A 17,721-nucleotide genomic window follows, 5' to 3' on the forward strand; every position below is an offset into this window, starting at 1 on the left:
TGAGAAACCGTTCGGCAGCACCTACATCAACTTGGGAAGCATTACTACTTCAATCGTTGGGTCCCATATGATTTGACTCCGGCCACAAGGCAATGCAAACAGACACCTGTGTTTCTTTGCTGTCCCATCTGAGGAAGGAGCCATTTCTGGACAGGGTGTTGACATGTAATGAGAAGTTAGTCCTGTACGAAGCTTTACTGCGCAGTCATCATTGGTTAGTATCCCATGAACCAGTTCCAAAACAGCCGAAACCAGCACTGTACCAGAAGAAGGTCCTCCTGTGTGTTTGGTGGACTGCTCACGGCATTGTACATCGGGAACTGCTACCAGCTGGTCAGAGTATCAATGCAACTGTGTAGTGTCAACAGTTGAGCTGTGTTCAAGAAAAACTCAAAACTCTGGAGACAGCACTTCTGGATCGCAAAGGAGTCCTCCTGCACAGGACAAAGCTAAGCCTTACGTGGCTGGAATGACCCGAGGCACCATTATAAACCTGGATGGTATACACTATTACATGCGCCATAATCACCGGACATTGCACCGTCCGATTATCACCTGTTCCATTCGTTGGACAATCACTTAGAGGACGCCAGTTCAAATCCGTAGTAGAGGTGCAAAATGCACTTGATACCTTCTTTGCTTCACGGCCCCCCAAGTTTTACTGCGATGAAATTCATGGCCTTCCAGAACGTTGGCAGGTCATCGATGCAGATGGGGACAATTTTTGATCTTCCAGGTACGTCATAGGTGACATATCGATGTTCGAAGGTGATGGGTGAAAAAGCGGCAGACCTTTCTTGGTTACCTTCGTATATTACAGTAGCAATGGAATTTTGTATTACCGCCCGACTATCGACGTTGTGCAAAGCTTGGTCATGATACGACGTAGGGAAATGAGTTAAATTAAGGTTGTAAGATTTAATATCAAAGTTGAAACATCGCAAGTTAAAGAAAAGCATGTAAAAACAAATCTTATATTTGAAAATAATTTCGGCTTAAACTAGCTGCGACTACATTTAATTCAAAACTGAACTTCTGGAATGCATAATATGAGCGTAGCTAAAACAAAACAAAAAAGATAATAAGAACGGTCGGGATTCGAACTTAGGACCATCCACGTCGAAGTCCTTACACTAACCATTCATCTAACAGTAATGACGTACAAACGCTATTTTTTAAAGTTATTTCTTCGCATCCAAGTGATACTCTTATGTGCATTTCCACTCCTTTTTTATTCTTAAAAAAAAACTGGTTCTTTTCAAAAGTCTAACATGTTTACGACGATTTGTTTCATTTTTCACTAGAGTTTCGCTAAAGATGATTTATGTCTGAGTATTTGACACTACTTTATCAGACGGTTCTATCAAATATAACTCAATTAACACAACAGTAACAATTTTTTACTGCCTTAACAAGTAGAAGGAGAAGTTCAGATGGCTAATGGAAAAGTATATGAATGACTGTGCAGAATTCTCCGTGGTTGAATGGATAGAATTAGGGTTCGATAGCTAAGAGATTTGTGGTTCGAAATCTGTCTCAGAACCTGAATTTTTTTTAACTTAATTCAGCAGATCTTAAGATCCTTTGCAATCATCTGAAGCTCTAAAAAGAGTTCTCCACCTTAATTCGACAACTGCCTCATGTGATCCTTGCAGTTCGGAAACTTTTCTTTTTCTGTTTCACAAAATCACAAATTTAGTCGTAATATGGATGCTGTCCGATCATTTTTCTCCAATTCTAAACTAGTATATGTAAATCACTCCCCTCTGTTTCCATATTTGAATTTGTCTCTCTTTCTGTCAGTGTCGTCTACTATGAATGAACATGGCTTGGGATCAAACTCTCGACTCTTGAAACCAAACATAAGCGCAATCACTGTTCTATCATAACTCTATAGGTTTGTTGCTAAAAGCAGCGCAATTTAAATTTTATTCGGGGGGCATTCTCCGCCGACATAAGAATTTTATATCTTTTATATCAGTATTACTATACATTTGATCACACAATGTATTTATCGCACTCAAGGGAGGGGATATTACACTCTCTTGTCCTGCCCAAATGACGCCCCTGGAACATTTGCTTGCAATTACTAGGAAACAAAATGAAATTAATCATTGTATAACATTCATTTCTGTCAGCAGTTTTTAGAGTTCTGCGCCCGCATTACCGACTTTGGGAAGCACAAAAATTTCCATAGATTTCAAAAGGAGCATCTTTCTAGCTTGACGTGATATGTAGTCTTTAAAGAAGGGAAAGGATGGAAATAAAGGCGTTTAAGGAGCTATGGGAATATTTTGTAACAATCTTTTATTCAGGCTCTAAAAAGGCATTTCAGAACAAAAATGAAAGAGGCGGTTTTAGAGCTATAAAGCTTGTAACACATTTTTTTTTTTTTTTTTTTTTTTTTTTTTTTTTAATCGAAAGAGTATATTCATCACACAGACTGCTTTAGACGAGAAGGAGGAGGAGCTGGATTGAATACCTGAAGTAGAAGTCGATCGAGACGTGTGTTTCTGAATGCACAAGCACACGGCTAAAGTCTGTTAATAATTTGGACTTAAACTGTTTGCAACATTTTCCATTCTTCGAACTGCACCAACCCTAACGTATGATGGGAAACTTGGTCAAAGACGCAGAGACACAAATGAAGGTTACAAATGATATTTCTTTGGAAAATTGAGGGCAAAACCTCGAGAGATAAAGCTAGGAATAATACAGTCAGAGAAATTCTGAAAGTGAGACCACTACAAACAAGAATAGAAAAAGGGCAATTGAAATCATTCGGCCATATACACCAAATGGATATACCTCAAAACAACGTATAAAACCAAGACAAGCGGGAACAGATAACGGGGACGATCCCGATAGACTAGGGACAAAACGTTGAAGATAATCTAAAGAGAACTTGTATGGGACTGAAGGAAGCAAAGAGAACGGTTCCAGACAGAAAGAAATGGAAAAGTGTGTGGATGAACCTCGACAACGCAAGGCAGAAAAGGAGCGATTAAATAAGTTGTTTTATTTCCTTTAGTTTTAGTTTTGAGTAGTACGCATATAATGTTCTTGATTTGATTTGATAATGTTCCTTTCAGCAGCGAGGCTATATGAGCATATAATGTTCTGTTATTGTATCTTAAGTGTACGGCGAGATTAGTTTTAAAAAAATGTGCAAAAATGAAATCTTTAAGTTTTACGTCCCACGGTTATGCCGGTTAGGCTAAAGGAGACGGTGATGATGAGAGATGAGTGAAATGGTGGAATGAAGAAAGTGGGAAAAATGTGCAAAGAAACCCATATGAACATGTAACTTTGGACCAGGACGAATCTGTAATTTCTGTAATATTTTGTACTGCTTGGTGTGAAGCTAATAAAGTGTGTACTGAATCCTTGCACCACTAAGAAGAAGAAATCACAATATGTGAGTTTGCAGATTTGTGCCCCGATATTTTGGTACGAGGGGGGTTCAATAATTATTGTCCCCGGCATATTTAAAAAATTTGAGCTGGGATGGCTGATGAGGGATATTGTAGCCTAACGTCTTAGATGTCTATATGCTAAATTTCAGAACCATAGCTACTATATTAATATTATTTTTTGTCGTTTCAGGTGGCACCTAGCTTGAAAAATAGAGAAAACCGAACAACGAGCTGTCATCAAGTACCTCCAGAAAAAGGGGTTAAGCCCAAAGGAGATTTATGAGGACATGATCAGTGTGTTGGGTGATGGGGCTCTTTCCTACCAGGTGGTAGAGAACTGGTGCCGCGACTTCCGTTGTGGCGCGGAAAGCTGTCAACAGGCCCCTGGTGCTAGTCCTCCAACAACAGCATGCACCCCAGAAAACATTGATGCTGTGCATGATACGATTATAGCTGACAGACGAATCACGGTACAACAGTTAGTAGACATCATGCACATCTCTGTAGGCTCAGTGGAAACCATTGTGCATGAACACTTGGGATTCAGAAAGGGTTAGCGCGATGGGTACCCAAAATGTTATCTCGTGAAAATCAGAAAGACAGAGTTCGATGTTCAAGGGCTGGTTTGGAGATTATGGGGGCAGACCTGAAAGAGTTCTGTGATAGATTTGTGACAGTGGATGAGACGTGGCTCCACCACTATGATTCCGAGTCCAAACGACAGAGCATGGAGTGGCGGCACAGCAGTTCGCCTCCCCCATTCAAGTTCAAGGTGCAAGCATCAGCACGCAAGGTTATGGCCACAATTTTTTGGGATGCGAAGGGTGTGCTCCTTATTGACTCCCTTGAGGTTGGCCACACTATCACGGGGGCCTATTATGCAGCCCTAATCCATAAGTTACGAGGAGCAATCAAGAAAAAACGGCGCGGGATGTTGCAGTGAATAGTGCTGTTCCACCAAGATAATGCTCCGGCCCACAAAAGCCATCTTACTGGTGTCGCAATCCATGCTGCTGGTTTTGATGTGTTGGGACATCCTCCCTACTCACCCGACCTCGCCCCTAGTGACTCATTTGTTCCCAAAGTTGAAGGAGCACCTCAAGGGGAAGAAGTTTCACTCAAATGCAGCTGTTATAGAAGCTGTGGAGGAATGGCTCACAGCTCAGCCAGAGACTTTCTTTGAAGCTGGCATAGTGGCTTTACAGCATAGGTGGAAGAAGTGCATTACTATGAAAGGAAACTTTTTGGAAAAATAATATTGCTTATAGGTCAGAGACAATAATTATTGAACCACCCTCGTACATTCTAGTGTTAATTTCGATTTTTGTTAATGCAAGGAAATGTAAATACTCCAGTCAATAGTAAACACTTAATCTCTGTTGCATTTAATTAGTTAAACTTAAAGTGACAAAATAAGGTACTTTGAAGGAAGGTAAATAAACCGTAAACAGTATTGCAGACTCTCTTGTACGATCAGGATTGCAAACTCATAACCACAAGACAGTGATACCAGGTCGTATATAATGATAACTTTTAATGTGACCAGAAAGTTACTAACTCTATAAAGTAAATTCCGAACTGTGAAAAGAATACTACCAAAAATCGACATTTTAATTAAATTTTTAGTAGGCGCCAAGTTCGTCTACTCATTTGTAGCGATTGGGAATTCGTGGAAAGTGTGCAAAGGGCGTACCTCGACAAGACATTAACCAGAAAGTACAATTGGAGAATGTGGTAATACTTATCATAGTGCTTGCGTAAAGTTAAATGAAGAAGATGTGAAATATCTTCGCTCCATGGATCAAGTTTGGCGTTGTAAAACTGTGAGAAAGTGCGTCGTAGGTTTATGACAGTGAAACCTCATTGGAAACTGCCGACTAACTTCCCTCGTTAAGTGACATGTACAGTTATTACTCTTAATCAAGAAAGAGACTGACAACCTAAAGCAATGTCATAAGCAACTTGAAGAGGATTTAAACAAATCTCTTAACTTAGCTCATGAAAGTCTGGACGAAAATATGAAAAAGAAATTGAGTTTTACGTCCCACGATTATGCCGGCTAGGCTAAAACAGACGGTGATGATGAAAAATGAAATGAAATGAAATCTTTGAGTTTTACGTCCCACGCTTATGCCGGTTAGGCTAAAGGAGACGGTGATGATGAGAGATGGATGAAATGGTAGAATGAAGAAGTGGGGGGAAACGGAAGAACCCCGAGAAAACCCACGAGCACGGTGTTTGTCCACCGCAAAGTCCACACGACGCGAGCTGGTATCGAACCAGGGACCCCAAGCACCGGAGGTGAACGCTCTACCACTGAGCCACCGAGCCCCCCACGGTGATGATGAGAAATGAATGAAATCGTGGAATGAATAAAGTGGGAGGAAATGGGAGAACCCCGAGGAAACCTACGCACACGGAGTTTATCCACCACAAAGTTCACTTGGTGCGAGTTGGGATCGGACCACGGGCCCCATGCACCAGAGGTGAACGCTCTACCACTGAGCCACCGCGGGCCCGAAAAACTGGACGAAAATGCAAACGTTTTAAAAACTCCAAGTGAAGAGTTAAAGAAAAGTATAACAGTAATTGATGAATTCAAAAACGAAAATTTAATTCTTTAAAAAAAACAAATTGATAAATTACAATTACAGATTGATGAAACAGACCAATACAATAGACGAAATACTGTAGAGATTCACGATATCCCTCTTTTTTCCTAATCATGGTGTCACTAGCTTGGTTGAAAAAGCTGGTAATGCTTTAGATTTAATTCTTAAGGATGACGTGCCAGACAGCCTAACTCAGGTATAATTGTAAAGTTTGTTAGACGATTTACAAAGATAGTTTTCTCAAGAAAAAAAAAAGTTAAAAGAAATCTGAGTTGTAAAGATATAGGATTTTCCGTGGGGGGAACTACCTACGTCAATCCAAGTCTATTAGTGAATAGAAGAATTGTTAGTAAAGCTAGGAAAGTTAAGAAAGAGAAAAATTTTGATTTTCTTTGGATCGATTATATGGGAAATAGAAAATTGAAAAGAGAAGGAAAGTGATACACAGGTACAATCTAAACGAGGTCAGAAGTTTCCTGTGAGCTAAATGAATGATGACACGCATTGTATAACATTTAATTATCAGAAAGTAAGAGGTTTAAAAACAAAATTAAGGGATTTATATATAGGTATCGCTGCAGCAAACTTTAAGACTATTATCTCAACTGAAACTTGGTTGTGTGACAATATTTATAATAGCGAATTTATCAATAACAAACACAATGTATTTACGCAAGATAGACCTAATAGAACGGGAAGGGGTGTTCTTGTTGCAGTATCGAATGAAATACATGTTGAAAGGTTGATAATGAATATTGAAGATATAGAAGTGGTTTGCTTCACATTAGTGATGGACAACAAACTTACTATTTAATATCTAAAATTGATAAAGATCATATTTTTTTTAGCAAAGTCGAGAGCACAGAAAATATTCAATATCATGATATGATTATCGTTGGTGACTTCAATATTCTGTCAGTTATAGATTCTTCTTATAATCTTATGCAGGGTATATCTCATTAGCTAATTTCTTGTCTCTATACAATTTACAATCATATAACTCTATAAAAAACGATTATGACAAAACTTTGGATTTAGTTCTATCTAATGTAAAGTGTGGTATTACTGTAAGTCGTAATATGTATTCTTTCGTAAGAGAAGATAAACATCATCCTTCTCTTATTTGTCAGGTTTATCCGTCTCCTTTAGCGTAGCCGCATAATCGTGGAACGTAAAACTCAAAGATTTCATTTCAATTCATTTGTCAATTTTATGTATATCAAGAATAGTGTTGTAAAGACCTGGAAGAAACCGGAAATTTTGGGTAAAAAATTAGTCTTTTACCGTTTTTTTCCCGAGCTTGGAAAAAAACGGAAAAATTGAAATTTTCGAATATTTTACTACATTATGCTTTTAAAATGAAAACTATTTTATAGTTAATAGTTTACAGTTAAGATCATTGAGTAGTTATGTTTCTTGTACTAGAATAGGGAAATTTTGTGGCAACAGTTATATTTGCACCACTCCTTTAAAGTTAGCACCGTGATAGAATGGAATTATGGCTACAAAAGGTACTAAAATTAGATTAATTAACATGGACGCATTTAAATTGTCTTAAATAATCTTACAAAGTTACCGTTTTATGGCAGGGAAATGTTAAAAAAAACGGCCAGAATCATTTTAGTTAATACCAGAATGTTAAAATCAAAAATATATTTTATGGAGATACGTATCTTCATTGTGCTGTGTAAAATTTCGAGAAATTTTGAACCCATTAAAAAAATCTTTTGTTCGGAAATATTGGCAAAACCCGGAAAATATAATTTAAAAACTATTTTTTCGTCTAATGCTAATCTTATTTTCTGTAACGTGTCTGCACCATATATACAACGTATTTCGCTAGCAGGAAAAAACTTAGAGCAACAGCTTTTAATTTTACTTTTTAGTTTTCAGATATCTGATAAAAATCCCTCTTTATTATTTGTATATTTTTCGAACAACTCAAAAAGAGATGATCTTATTTACATATATACACATACACCGCACAAGTGCGTAAATTTGAGCAAGTGCGTAAATTTGGAAAAACTGGATGATCTTTTCGACATTGACCATTTTTTTGTTTTGGATCTCATTGACAATGAGGAAGATAAAAAGTTTCTTCTTAATCAGAGGAGAAAAGGACGACGTGGATGCATGATTGGAGCTGACATTGTCCTATTGGAAAAAGAGGAGAAGGCAGTGTGTTTGCAAAGAACAAGAGGAACTTAAAAGGAAGCGATCCGAAAAGCAGCACGCACAGGTGTTACAGATAGCTCAATTGACGTCATCTGACAGTGAAGAAGAAAATTCAACATCTGCACAAGAAGAAGAGTTCAGCAGTTCAAGTTATTCAAACTCCTGGTGATGGTGATGGTCGAAAAATAAAGTGTGCACGTAGAAATTTCATTAGATCAAACTTGTTGCAGTTTTGGTTAAATGCAAAGTTAGTGACAGAGATGAGATTCATATTTTAACTGCTGTTGCCGAAGCATTGAATCAAGATGTAGATGCCTTGGTTATAAATAGATCATGTATTCGCCTTTGTCGTCAACATTTGCGTCAGTTAGTAGCTGCAATTTGTAAGAAGTTTTTTTGGGTGAAATTGAAAAGATAAATGCTGTTACCGTGCACTGAAATGGAAAGATGCTTTACAACGACTCACCAAAGGTAGTCGTTAACCCTGGTTCAGTTATATCTTTAGTGGCAATAATCGTTTTCACCTTAAAATATCTTCTGAAGTTATATTCACTAGTATGCTCACCTTTTCTACTGAAATTACAAGTCCATAATGAATGTTAAATAATTTATTCTTTGATTCCCTTTTAATGCATATTCACACAAACCGACTTGCAATCAAACATGTCCACTGAGTATCTATAAACAACGACATAGCAACCAACTAGACAATAATGTATATTTCTTATATATATTAAAACATTCTTCTTTTATTATTTTTAATTAACATTATAACAGGTATAGTGCTTGTGTAAAAGCACTTTCTGCCCGAGATATATGTAATTATGAGTCGATACAAAGTATCTCGTTATATAAAATGTCGCCCGATAAAGGGACTAAATATAAAAGTTACAAGGGAGCTTAACTTTTATATTTAAGAACCACTGGTCCGTTTATAATAATGACATGATAATAATCGTGTTCTCTACATTTTGATCGCCCTTCATATATAACTTCATTAAGTTTCCTTCATATAAATACATTTATAATAAAACTTTTATTCCATTATTATTTATCTTTTATCATTAAAAATGTCGTCGCTTACTAATACAATCAACGAAGGATGCGAAATCAAAAGCGTAAGAGATAATTACATTTTAAAACACAAATTACAATGATCAACGATTTCATTCATCATTAAAAACGGTTATGGAAAAAAATGTTTGCTCTTTCCAGGGCGTATTATATAACAATTACGTAAGATGGTGTTTTAAAGTATACATCATATCAACAAGGCGTCATGATACAAAAGAATCTTATCCAAGTATCATATAAGGTGACACATGAGTACAGTCGTCGGATAATTAGCTTAATAGAATGAACCTTCTACTGAATATAATCTTTGACAATAAAGTTTCAACATAAATCAATATAATATAAATAATCTTTGTTTTTAATCAGTAACAACATCTTCCCGTATGGTAGATATAATAATCTATGTTCAAGTGAACGAAAAGAAGGAATTAAATTTATTTTCACACATAAATATTCATAAGAATCAATAGCTGATATGGGTTTAACCCCTACCACATCAACTGCAATCAGTTTAGATTCGTACTTGTATATGATTCCAATAAAGTACATTGTACCGCACAATCATGATTATGTCCCGCATTATTATTCTGTACATGAATTGCGTCATTGTTTTGATTTTGATACGAAGTGTCATCTCTTGAACTACGGTTACGTCTATCACTAGGGTTTACAGTATTTCTAGAATTTCGCCATGTATTTCGTCTGTTTTTGAATCTACTTTGGTTAAATGGTCTGACATAATTATTGTCACGATTAGTTAGGTTAGGTGTGTTCCCATCATATCTTTGCCTATTCTGATTGTTCTGATTGTTTAAATTTACTCGATTTAGGTTATGTTCCGTATCGTCTACATTACGGATATTTAGATTCCGGACTGGTACTGATCTAAAGTTATCTGAATTGTTTTTAATTTTGCCTATTCCCGCTTGATGATTCTGTGCCTGGTATTGAGTTTCATAACATTGAACAAGCATCAATAGATGATTAAAACTCATGCATTGCGTAGAAAACAGGATTTGTTGTAATTTAAACGGTAGTAGATTTCGAATAGATGCAATCACTCTAGATTCAGATTGTAGTGGATTTACGATTTTTAATTCATTATACGTATTCACAACAAAATCAACAACAGATTTATGCAAGCGAGGATTAAAAGGTTGATTTCTAATCGTAGCGTCTCTGTTTGCAAGTAGAAAGTCATTCTCATAATTTGCAATCAGCGCTGCCTTGAATTCCTCATATGTGTTGACGTGTTCCCGTACCGCTTTAAACCATAAAGAACACGGTGGAAGTAATAAATGAGGGATTAGTTTCATATATTGAGATTTATCTATACACATTATACTGCATTCGTCCTGAAATTTTTCTAGGAAAGAAGTAGCATTTTCATTACATCTACCACTAAACTTACTCATAGCACGTATTTCGCTCATTTTTACACTTAACTTTACATTTCTTTCACCGTTTCGTGTTCGTGTTGAGTGAAAATTTCTACCTACTGCGTTATGTGTGGTTCCACCATCTCTTTTCCGCCCATCTGTATTCCTTGGTTGAATTCTTTCCAAAATAATATCCTCATCGGATGAGTTACTTGAAGAAGAGATAACGCAAGGTCCTTGTCGATCTGCTTCGGGTGAATGCGAGGGCATCACTTGTGGATGAGGGAACTCCAAACGATCAGTAACAATGTTGTTGTTGTATGCATTGTCTTTAATCTGTAACGTCCTAATTTCTTCCTGTAAGGTAGATATCAATTGTGCATTTGCACGTATTTGGTTAGAATTATCTGTCACCTGAATCTTTTGCTGACGAACAGAAGATTCGATTACTTCAAAATCTTTTTTTACAATATTAACTTCTTGGATTACATGATTGTAATTATCCTTGCAATCTTCAGATAATCTTTTTAACTTCTCGTCGAATTGTAACGTGATGTCTGTCACAGCTTGTATTACAGATTGTTTCGCTTCTTCGGACTTTTGATCTATTTGTTTTAACTGCCTACCCAATTCTTCATGCTGTCTCTCTAATCGTCCATTCAATTCTTCATACTGTGTTTCTAATCGTCCATTCAACTCTTCGGATTTTTGCTGTACCGTTTGTTTTAACTCTTTGGACATCTGAGTTAAATTTTGTTCTAGTCGTTGTTCCTGTCGCTGTAATGCTAGTAGAATTCTGTCTTCTAATGTCAACATTCCGGGTGCAATAGGAGCTATATTCTGCCCGTTGTTAGCATCATCAACAGTTTCATTCTCTACTGTCTCACCAATCATGATTCTTCTTGTAATTACTCTACCACTTCTAAGAATAGTTGAGTTCGTATTCATGAACCTTCTTACTAAGGTAAATTCACCCTTACTTAGACTTCGGGATATGAATTTACAAGAATCCCGGGTGAGGTAAACCAAAAATTTTACGACTCACCAAAGGTAGTCGTTAACCCTGGTTCAGTTATATCTTTAGTGGCAATAATCGTTTTCACCTTAAAATATCTTCTGAAGTTATATTCACTAGTATGCTCACCTTTTCTACTGAAATTACAAGTCCATAATGAATGTTAAATAATTTATTCTTTGATTCCCTTTTAATGCATATTCACACAAACCGACTTGCAATCAAACATGTCCACTGAGTATCTATAAACAACGACATAGCAACCAACTAGACAATAATGTATATTTCTTATATATATTAAAACATTCTTCTTTTATTATTTTTAATTAACATTATAACAGGTATAGTGCTTGTGTAAAAGCACTTTCTGCCCGAGATATATGTAATTATGAGTCGATACAAAGTATCTCGTTATAGCTTTCTCTATTAACAAAGGCAGAGTTCGTTGACAGACTGCAGGTTATTGTTACTTTCAATGAAAATGAACGAGTACTAGCAGTTCCGAAATCACCATCTGTCACAGGAGAACATCAAGCGATTGCTGTGCATAATACTCTGAAAAAAATGTGGTCTTGTTGATAAAGTCCAAGCTCTTTGCTGTAACACAACCTCCGCAAATACTGGATGAATAAAAGGTGCCTGCATCTTGTTGGAACAATATTTAGGAAGACATATATTTGTATATATTTTATGCAGGCATCACATCTATTAACTCATTTTAAAAGTTGAGTACAACGTTTTCGAGTTGAAGATCAATGAACGTTCCGGACCAAACATTTCTATTTTCAAGCGTTTCGAACAAGCTTGGAATGATACTGACAAAACTAAAGTCAAGATCGGTATACAAGATGTGCGCATTCAAGAAAAACTACACGACACGGCCAATGACATTCTTCAAATTGCTATGCAGATCCAGAATAACTTACCCAGAGAAAATTATGTTGAACTTGCTGATATTTTTCTCGGGGGAGTTCTACCCAGAAAAATATAATTTAATTTCCGAGGAGCTTATCATCATGCCAGATGGATAGCAAAATCCACATATTCCTTGAAGATTTTACTCTTCCATGAGTCATTTTCACTGGAGTAAAAATCTGATTCACTTTCCCTTACTACTCATGATAATACTCGTGATTCACTTTCACTTACTATTTCTTCTTGAAAATTACAGAAACGAATTTGAAAATGTCGCTTATAAGTGCCTGTTATTATAGCTTTATAGGTGCTGCCATCTGTTGGATAATTCTAAAGCTCTCTATAAATGAACAAAAACTTTATGCTCTTTGCGGCATCATTTATCCTCATTCGATTGGAATGAAATTTTACACAGGATAGTACTTTGACAAGTGGCACTAAATAAGGGAGTGTCCCGAAAAAAATTACAATGTTGTAAAATAAGGACCACCCTGTCCATACTGGAGTCTGTCAGGCTATTTGTCAATGTGATGGTGCACATGTTGATATGACTAAGAGGAATCTTGGAACTCCATGAAGAGAAATGTAAGAGATGACAAGGATCAAGATTCAATGATTTCCGGCTTATCCGAATACCTAATATTTCTGATAAGGTAGTCAAAATCATTCACACAACCACATCACAAACTGAAGGAAACGTATTTAAATCTGATTTTATCTGAGCCACAAATTCAATAGTAAGTTTGGATGAGGGCAACCTTATAAGAATTGGGATTGTGTGATTAGTAGCGTCACTTAGAAGTCTTTCATTGACATTAATCATACCTAGTATCTCTCTTTTCTGTTTGCGCAATACAGAAGCAGTCTATACGCTTTTCTATACAGAAGCAATCTGATATTTGTGTTTGAGACTTGGCTATATTGAAACCTTTGCAATATTTATTCTATATAACCACATATATAGCTTATTTTAATGTTGAAAAAGGACAGACCTGAATGAGAATTTTCGATTTCTACGTTCATCTTTCTGAAGTTTGACTGAAGAAGAAAGCAAAGTAGTACTTTCAAAACATATGAAGTTAAACAATAATGGAGGCATAAAACAGACTAATAAATATGTAAGTAGTTTAATGATTGATTGGATTTAATGTTACTTTTCAGAACAAGTCTACATGAGAGGAAACTTACACTTAACGTAGGGTTCAAGCCATCACTCGAATTTTCATCCAAGGCTTTGTACCCTATCGGAAATCAAATTCTGAAGTACGTGCACAGAAAGCACACGCGTTTGCCACTTGCGAACGAAGAGACAAGATCTTCTGAGCACTCTACGATTTTAGTTTTTCTAACTGGGACATAATAAACTATATGAAGCCACCACTAATAATAATAATAATAATAATAATAATAATAATAATAATAATAATAATAATAATAATAATAATAATAATAATAATAATAATAATAATAATAAAATCATCCTGAGTCCTATTATGGATAATTCAAATCTAATACCTGGCAAATTCAGGAGAAATACGATTTTCTTTATGAAAATATCAGAATAATATATAGCAATTATTTACAAATACTTAACACAAAATATACTTTTCTTTTATGATTTTATGATTTTTTATTTTTTATTTCTACAATTTCGATGGTAACTTAAAGTGTTATGCACTAAATGTAAAAGTAGCTTTAAAATTAGCTTAGGATGAGCCTATCCCGCTTGCAACGAAGCCTAAAGTTCCATGAGAAAAGCATTACAAAAAAAAGTTCAGGAGTCCAAGCGTTGCAAGCTACTGCCAACACAAAATTAAATTACGATAAGTAGACAGCGTAATAATTATTCAGGCACAATTCGTAAACCATTAATATTTAATGAATTAGATGCAAAACATTAAGTTTCCAAGACGATTCCAAACAATCAAGCGTATAATCACAAAACTTGTCACAAATTATAAACAAAAATACATATATAAATTCTTAATAAATGAAGAGACCAGGGAAAAGAATCCGCTAAATCCTTATCATTTAACAAGTTCTTCAGTTGGACCCTTACATGAAAATAAAATAATAAAATTGAGATATTCTTACCTTGCAAAAGTTGGCCAAGACACATCTAGATCGTATCCATTTGGAGCGAGATCAAATTTAACGTTATTCAAATCATACAAAATAGAAATAAGTTCCAAGACGAATTTCGTTTGTCTCATGGGTGCCCTGTCTTTATACCAGTCCGCTGTGACTTCTGTATTCACCACACACTGTTGTAAGGCATCTGCAATGCACTGATGTACCAAACAGAAGCGAAGGAACGCTCTACCCCTGCCCAGCGAACTCTTCACCTGAAATTAATCGAAAATTCTTATTTCAGCTGAAACAAACTTATATATCTAAAAATACTTTAAAATACAGAGAGGGCATAACAATAATTTGAAATGTAATAATTACATGAACTTTAGAAGCAAACATTTTTTTCCGATATTTCATTTAAGTATATCCTATCACTTCTTCTTTTACTGAGTCGATTTACCTTCTTTTTTTTTCTTTCTTTCTTTACTGTTAATTGATATAGCTGCAAAGAATGTATGTCCTTTTTTCCCATATTTCTAGTGAATGAGCTAGGAGCAGAATGATTTACAATAAATACTAACAGCAATTTACTTATATCCTCGGTTAACAGTTATATTATTAACTGTATTAATATACAAGCTAAAAAAAAAAAAAAATGTAGTCCCTAGCCTTAAACGTTCCAACATTTAGTCGAGGGCAAATTCTACATACAGAAAATTAAGTAAATTATTCATTTAAAAATAAATAAATAAATAAATAAATAAAGTGTTACTAATAACAAGCAAAGGGAAACGGCTAAAGCTCATCTTAATATATGCGAGTAACTTACTGGGTCTTCTCCAGTATGATGCAAGTGTTCAAACTAGAATAGCTGCAATTCACTTCTGTTTCTTGTAGATCCGGCATTCTCAAAGTGTATGCCGCGTACTTCAGAGCCATGATGCAAAAATTAATTTAAAAAAGAAAAAAAAGAGAAAGAGAGAGAAAACTCAAGAAAAAAAAACAAATTATTGCGATTAGAAACGATGAAAGGTTCAAAACAGACTTATGTACAGTGAAATTCTTCTGAAGAACCATCTCTTTTCAGTCGACCACTCCTCATCACGACGGAACGGAATTATAGTTCCAGAGAAACAATATATTTGGATTCCTTTTCAGCCGACTTTTGTCAGAAAATATTACTTTTACCCTCTTTAGAACGACTACTTTACTGCAAATACATGTTTCATTAGGTGAGATACTTGTAGGGCTAACAAACAATAGCCGAATAATGTTGATAGCTTAAAGTGATGGAATAATTGGATAAACTTGAGAAGTCATATGGGTTTCAGGAAGAGGCATGTGTTCATGTTCAGCCTTGTTAAAAAAGAAAAAAAAAATCAAAGGCACCCATTTTGCTTTAGAAGACCATATTTTGGTAACTGTACGTCAGAAATTTTATTAATACTTTAGTTCTAAATAAAGATCTCAATCGGCCAGAAAATCAGCATTTGCTTGATTTAATTTCGACAGTAGGCAAGAGTGAAGAGCTTTTCAAAGAGAGGTGGGTGGCCAGGTTCTTTAACAAGACTTAGGTATGGGAAGGGTTGCTTGTTACATCTCATACAGCTTTCAGTGAGATGCTCGTAAGCGATATCAAGACAATTACCAACTCTGTTTTAACAGGGAAGTTTCGTTGAAGCGAAATGAAATATCATGAAAAGAAAAATTTAATCTTAGGAACTCTCAGAAACTGAGTGACACAACCTCATCAAGTAAAAGCAATTGCAGTGATAATTCTTTTTCGCAAGAAATGGTTTTTCTTTATTTTAGGTACGTTCTAGCTGTGATACTCTTTGTGGAATATTTTGTGAATTTGAGAGTTTGCTAAAAGCTTAAAAACAACTGTCTAGATGTCTTTGAGAGATTTTCCTTCTTTATGAATCGATTAGTGTGTGGTAGTCTTAAGGATTTATATTAATTAACCGCATGTTACTTATACTTACTTTTTTTACATGATTATGAGAGTTTAAATCCAGTAGAGAAGTATAAGTGTGAGAGGAAGCAACACAAAGTACGACTGACCATATAATTTAATAGTAGCTTCTCTTAAAAGCTCCCTTAAAAACTAGTACTCCCACTCCCTTAAGAAGACCATCTCTCTATACGTCCAATTTTAGTTGAAAATCTTGAGTGGGTGTCTCAATCCTTTAATTGGCAAGCATTCAGAAATTCCAGTAAAATATTTTGATTTATTTTTATAGTTGAAATGTCTTTCTGACTATGATTCTTAATCTTTAAAGAATTATTGTATTTTGAATACAAAATTAAAGATTTTTTTTAAGCAACATTGTCCTCGTACGCACGTACATTTACAGAATTTTTAGTTGAGAATTGGGTATATGATCATAACAATAATAATTGCTATTCAACTACTGTAATATTTATGACATTTAATACTTCAAAAAATACAAGCAAATCACCATAAACTGTATCTTTGCTGATCATTTCAATTTGAATATAACAAATCCATTTTAGGTTTTAGCTATATTAGTCTGTAGCACGAGTCACAGTCCTACATGTAAAATCCTCATATTAAAATTCACTCTTATATTGAATCATGGAAAAATTAAGTAATTCGAGATGTAACACTTACGCTGAATTATTAACATATGGAAATATTAGGGATTTAAATTTCTGGGCTTTCAGCATCTAAGGCCATTTAGCCTGTCAAGTTTGAGGGATGACGTCCCTCGGCGAGCACACTATCCAGGGAAAGGGAAGGAAGAAAGGATTGAGGAAGGAAGGAAGCGGCCTGGGACCTATAAGTTAGGTACCATCCCGGCATTTGCCTGGCATGAATTAGAAAAACCTCATTCACGGTGGCTGGCTTGAAAAAGCGATTTTATAATTTTTTGACAGAGTGTCCCCACCGGGAATCGAACTCGGGACAGCTTGCAGCAAAGGCGATAGAAATATTGTTCTCTCACTAACAAAAAAAAGTTCTCGAGATTTTATGTGATGGAAAATTCGCCGTGAGCATAACAACGGATCACAATTTATTTTTAACTTAATGTGAAAAT

At 35.5% G+C, this 17,721-nt stretch overlaps 1 protein-coding gene across 1 annotated transcript in view; it reads right to left on the reverse strand.

Moving 5' to 3' along the window:
- Positions 1-17,721, reverse strand: part of LOC145678504 (uncharacterized) — a 278,047-nt gene that overhangs the window by 218,590 nt on the left and 41,736 nt on the right. Inside the window, exon 6 of the mRNA XM_081748724.1 lies at positions 14,681-14,931. Coding sequence (XP_081604850.1) covers positions 14,681-14,931 — 251 coding nt within the window. The remainder of the gene's footprint in view (positions 1-14,680; positions 14,932-17,721) is intronic.

Source organism: Thermobia domestica, chromosome 2 (genome assembly GCF_964235325.1).
Source record: "Thermobia domestica chromosome 2, izTheDome1.hap1.1, whole genome shotgun sequence".
In the NCBI taxonomy this organism is placed as follows: Eukaryota; Metazoa; Arthropoda; class Insecta; order Zygentoma; family Lepismatidae; genus Thermobia; species Thermobia domestica.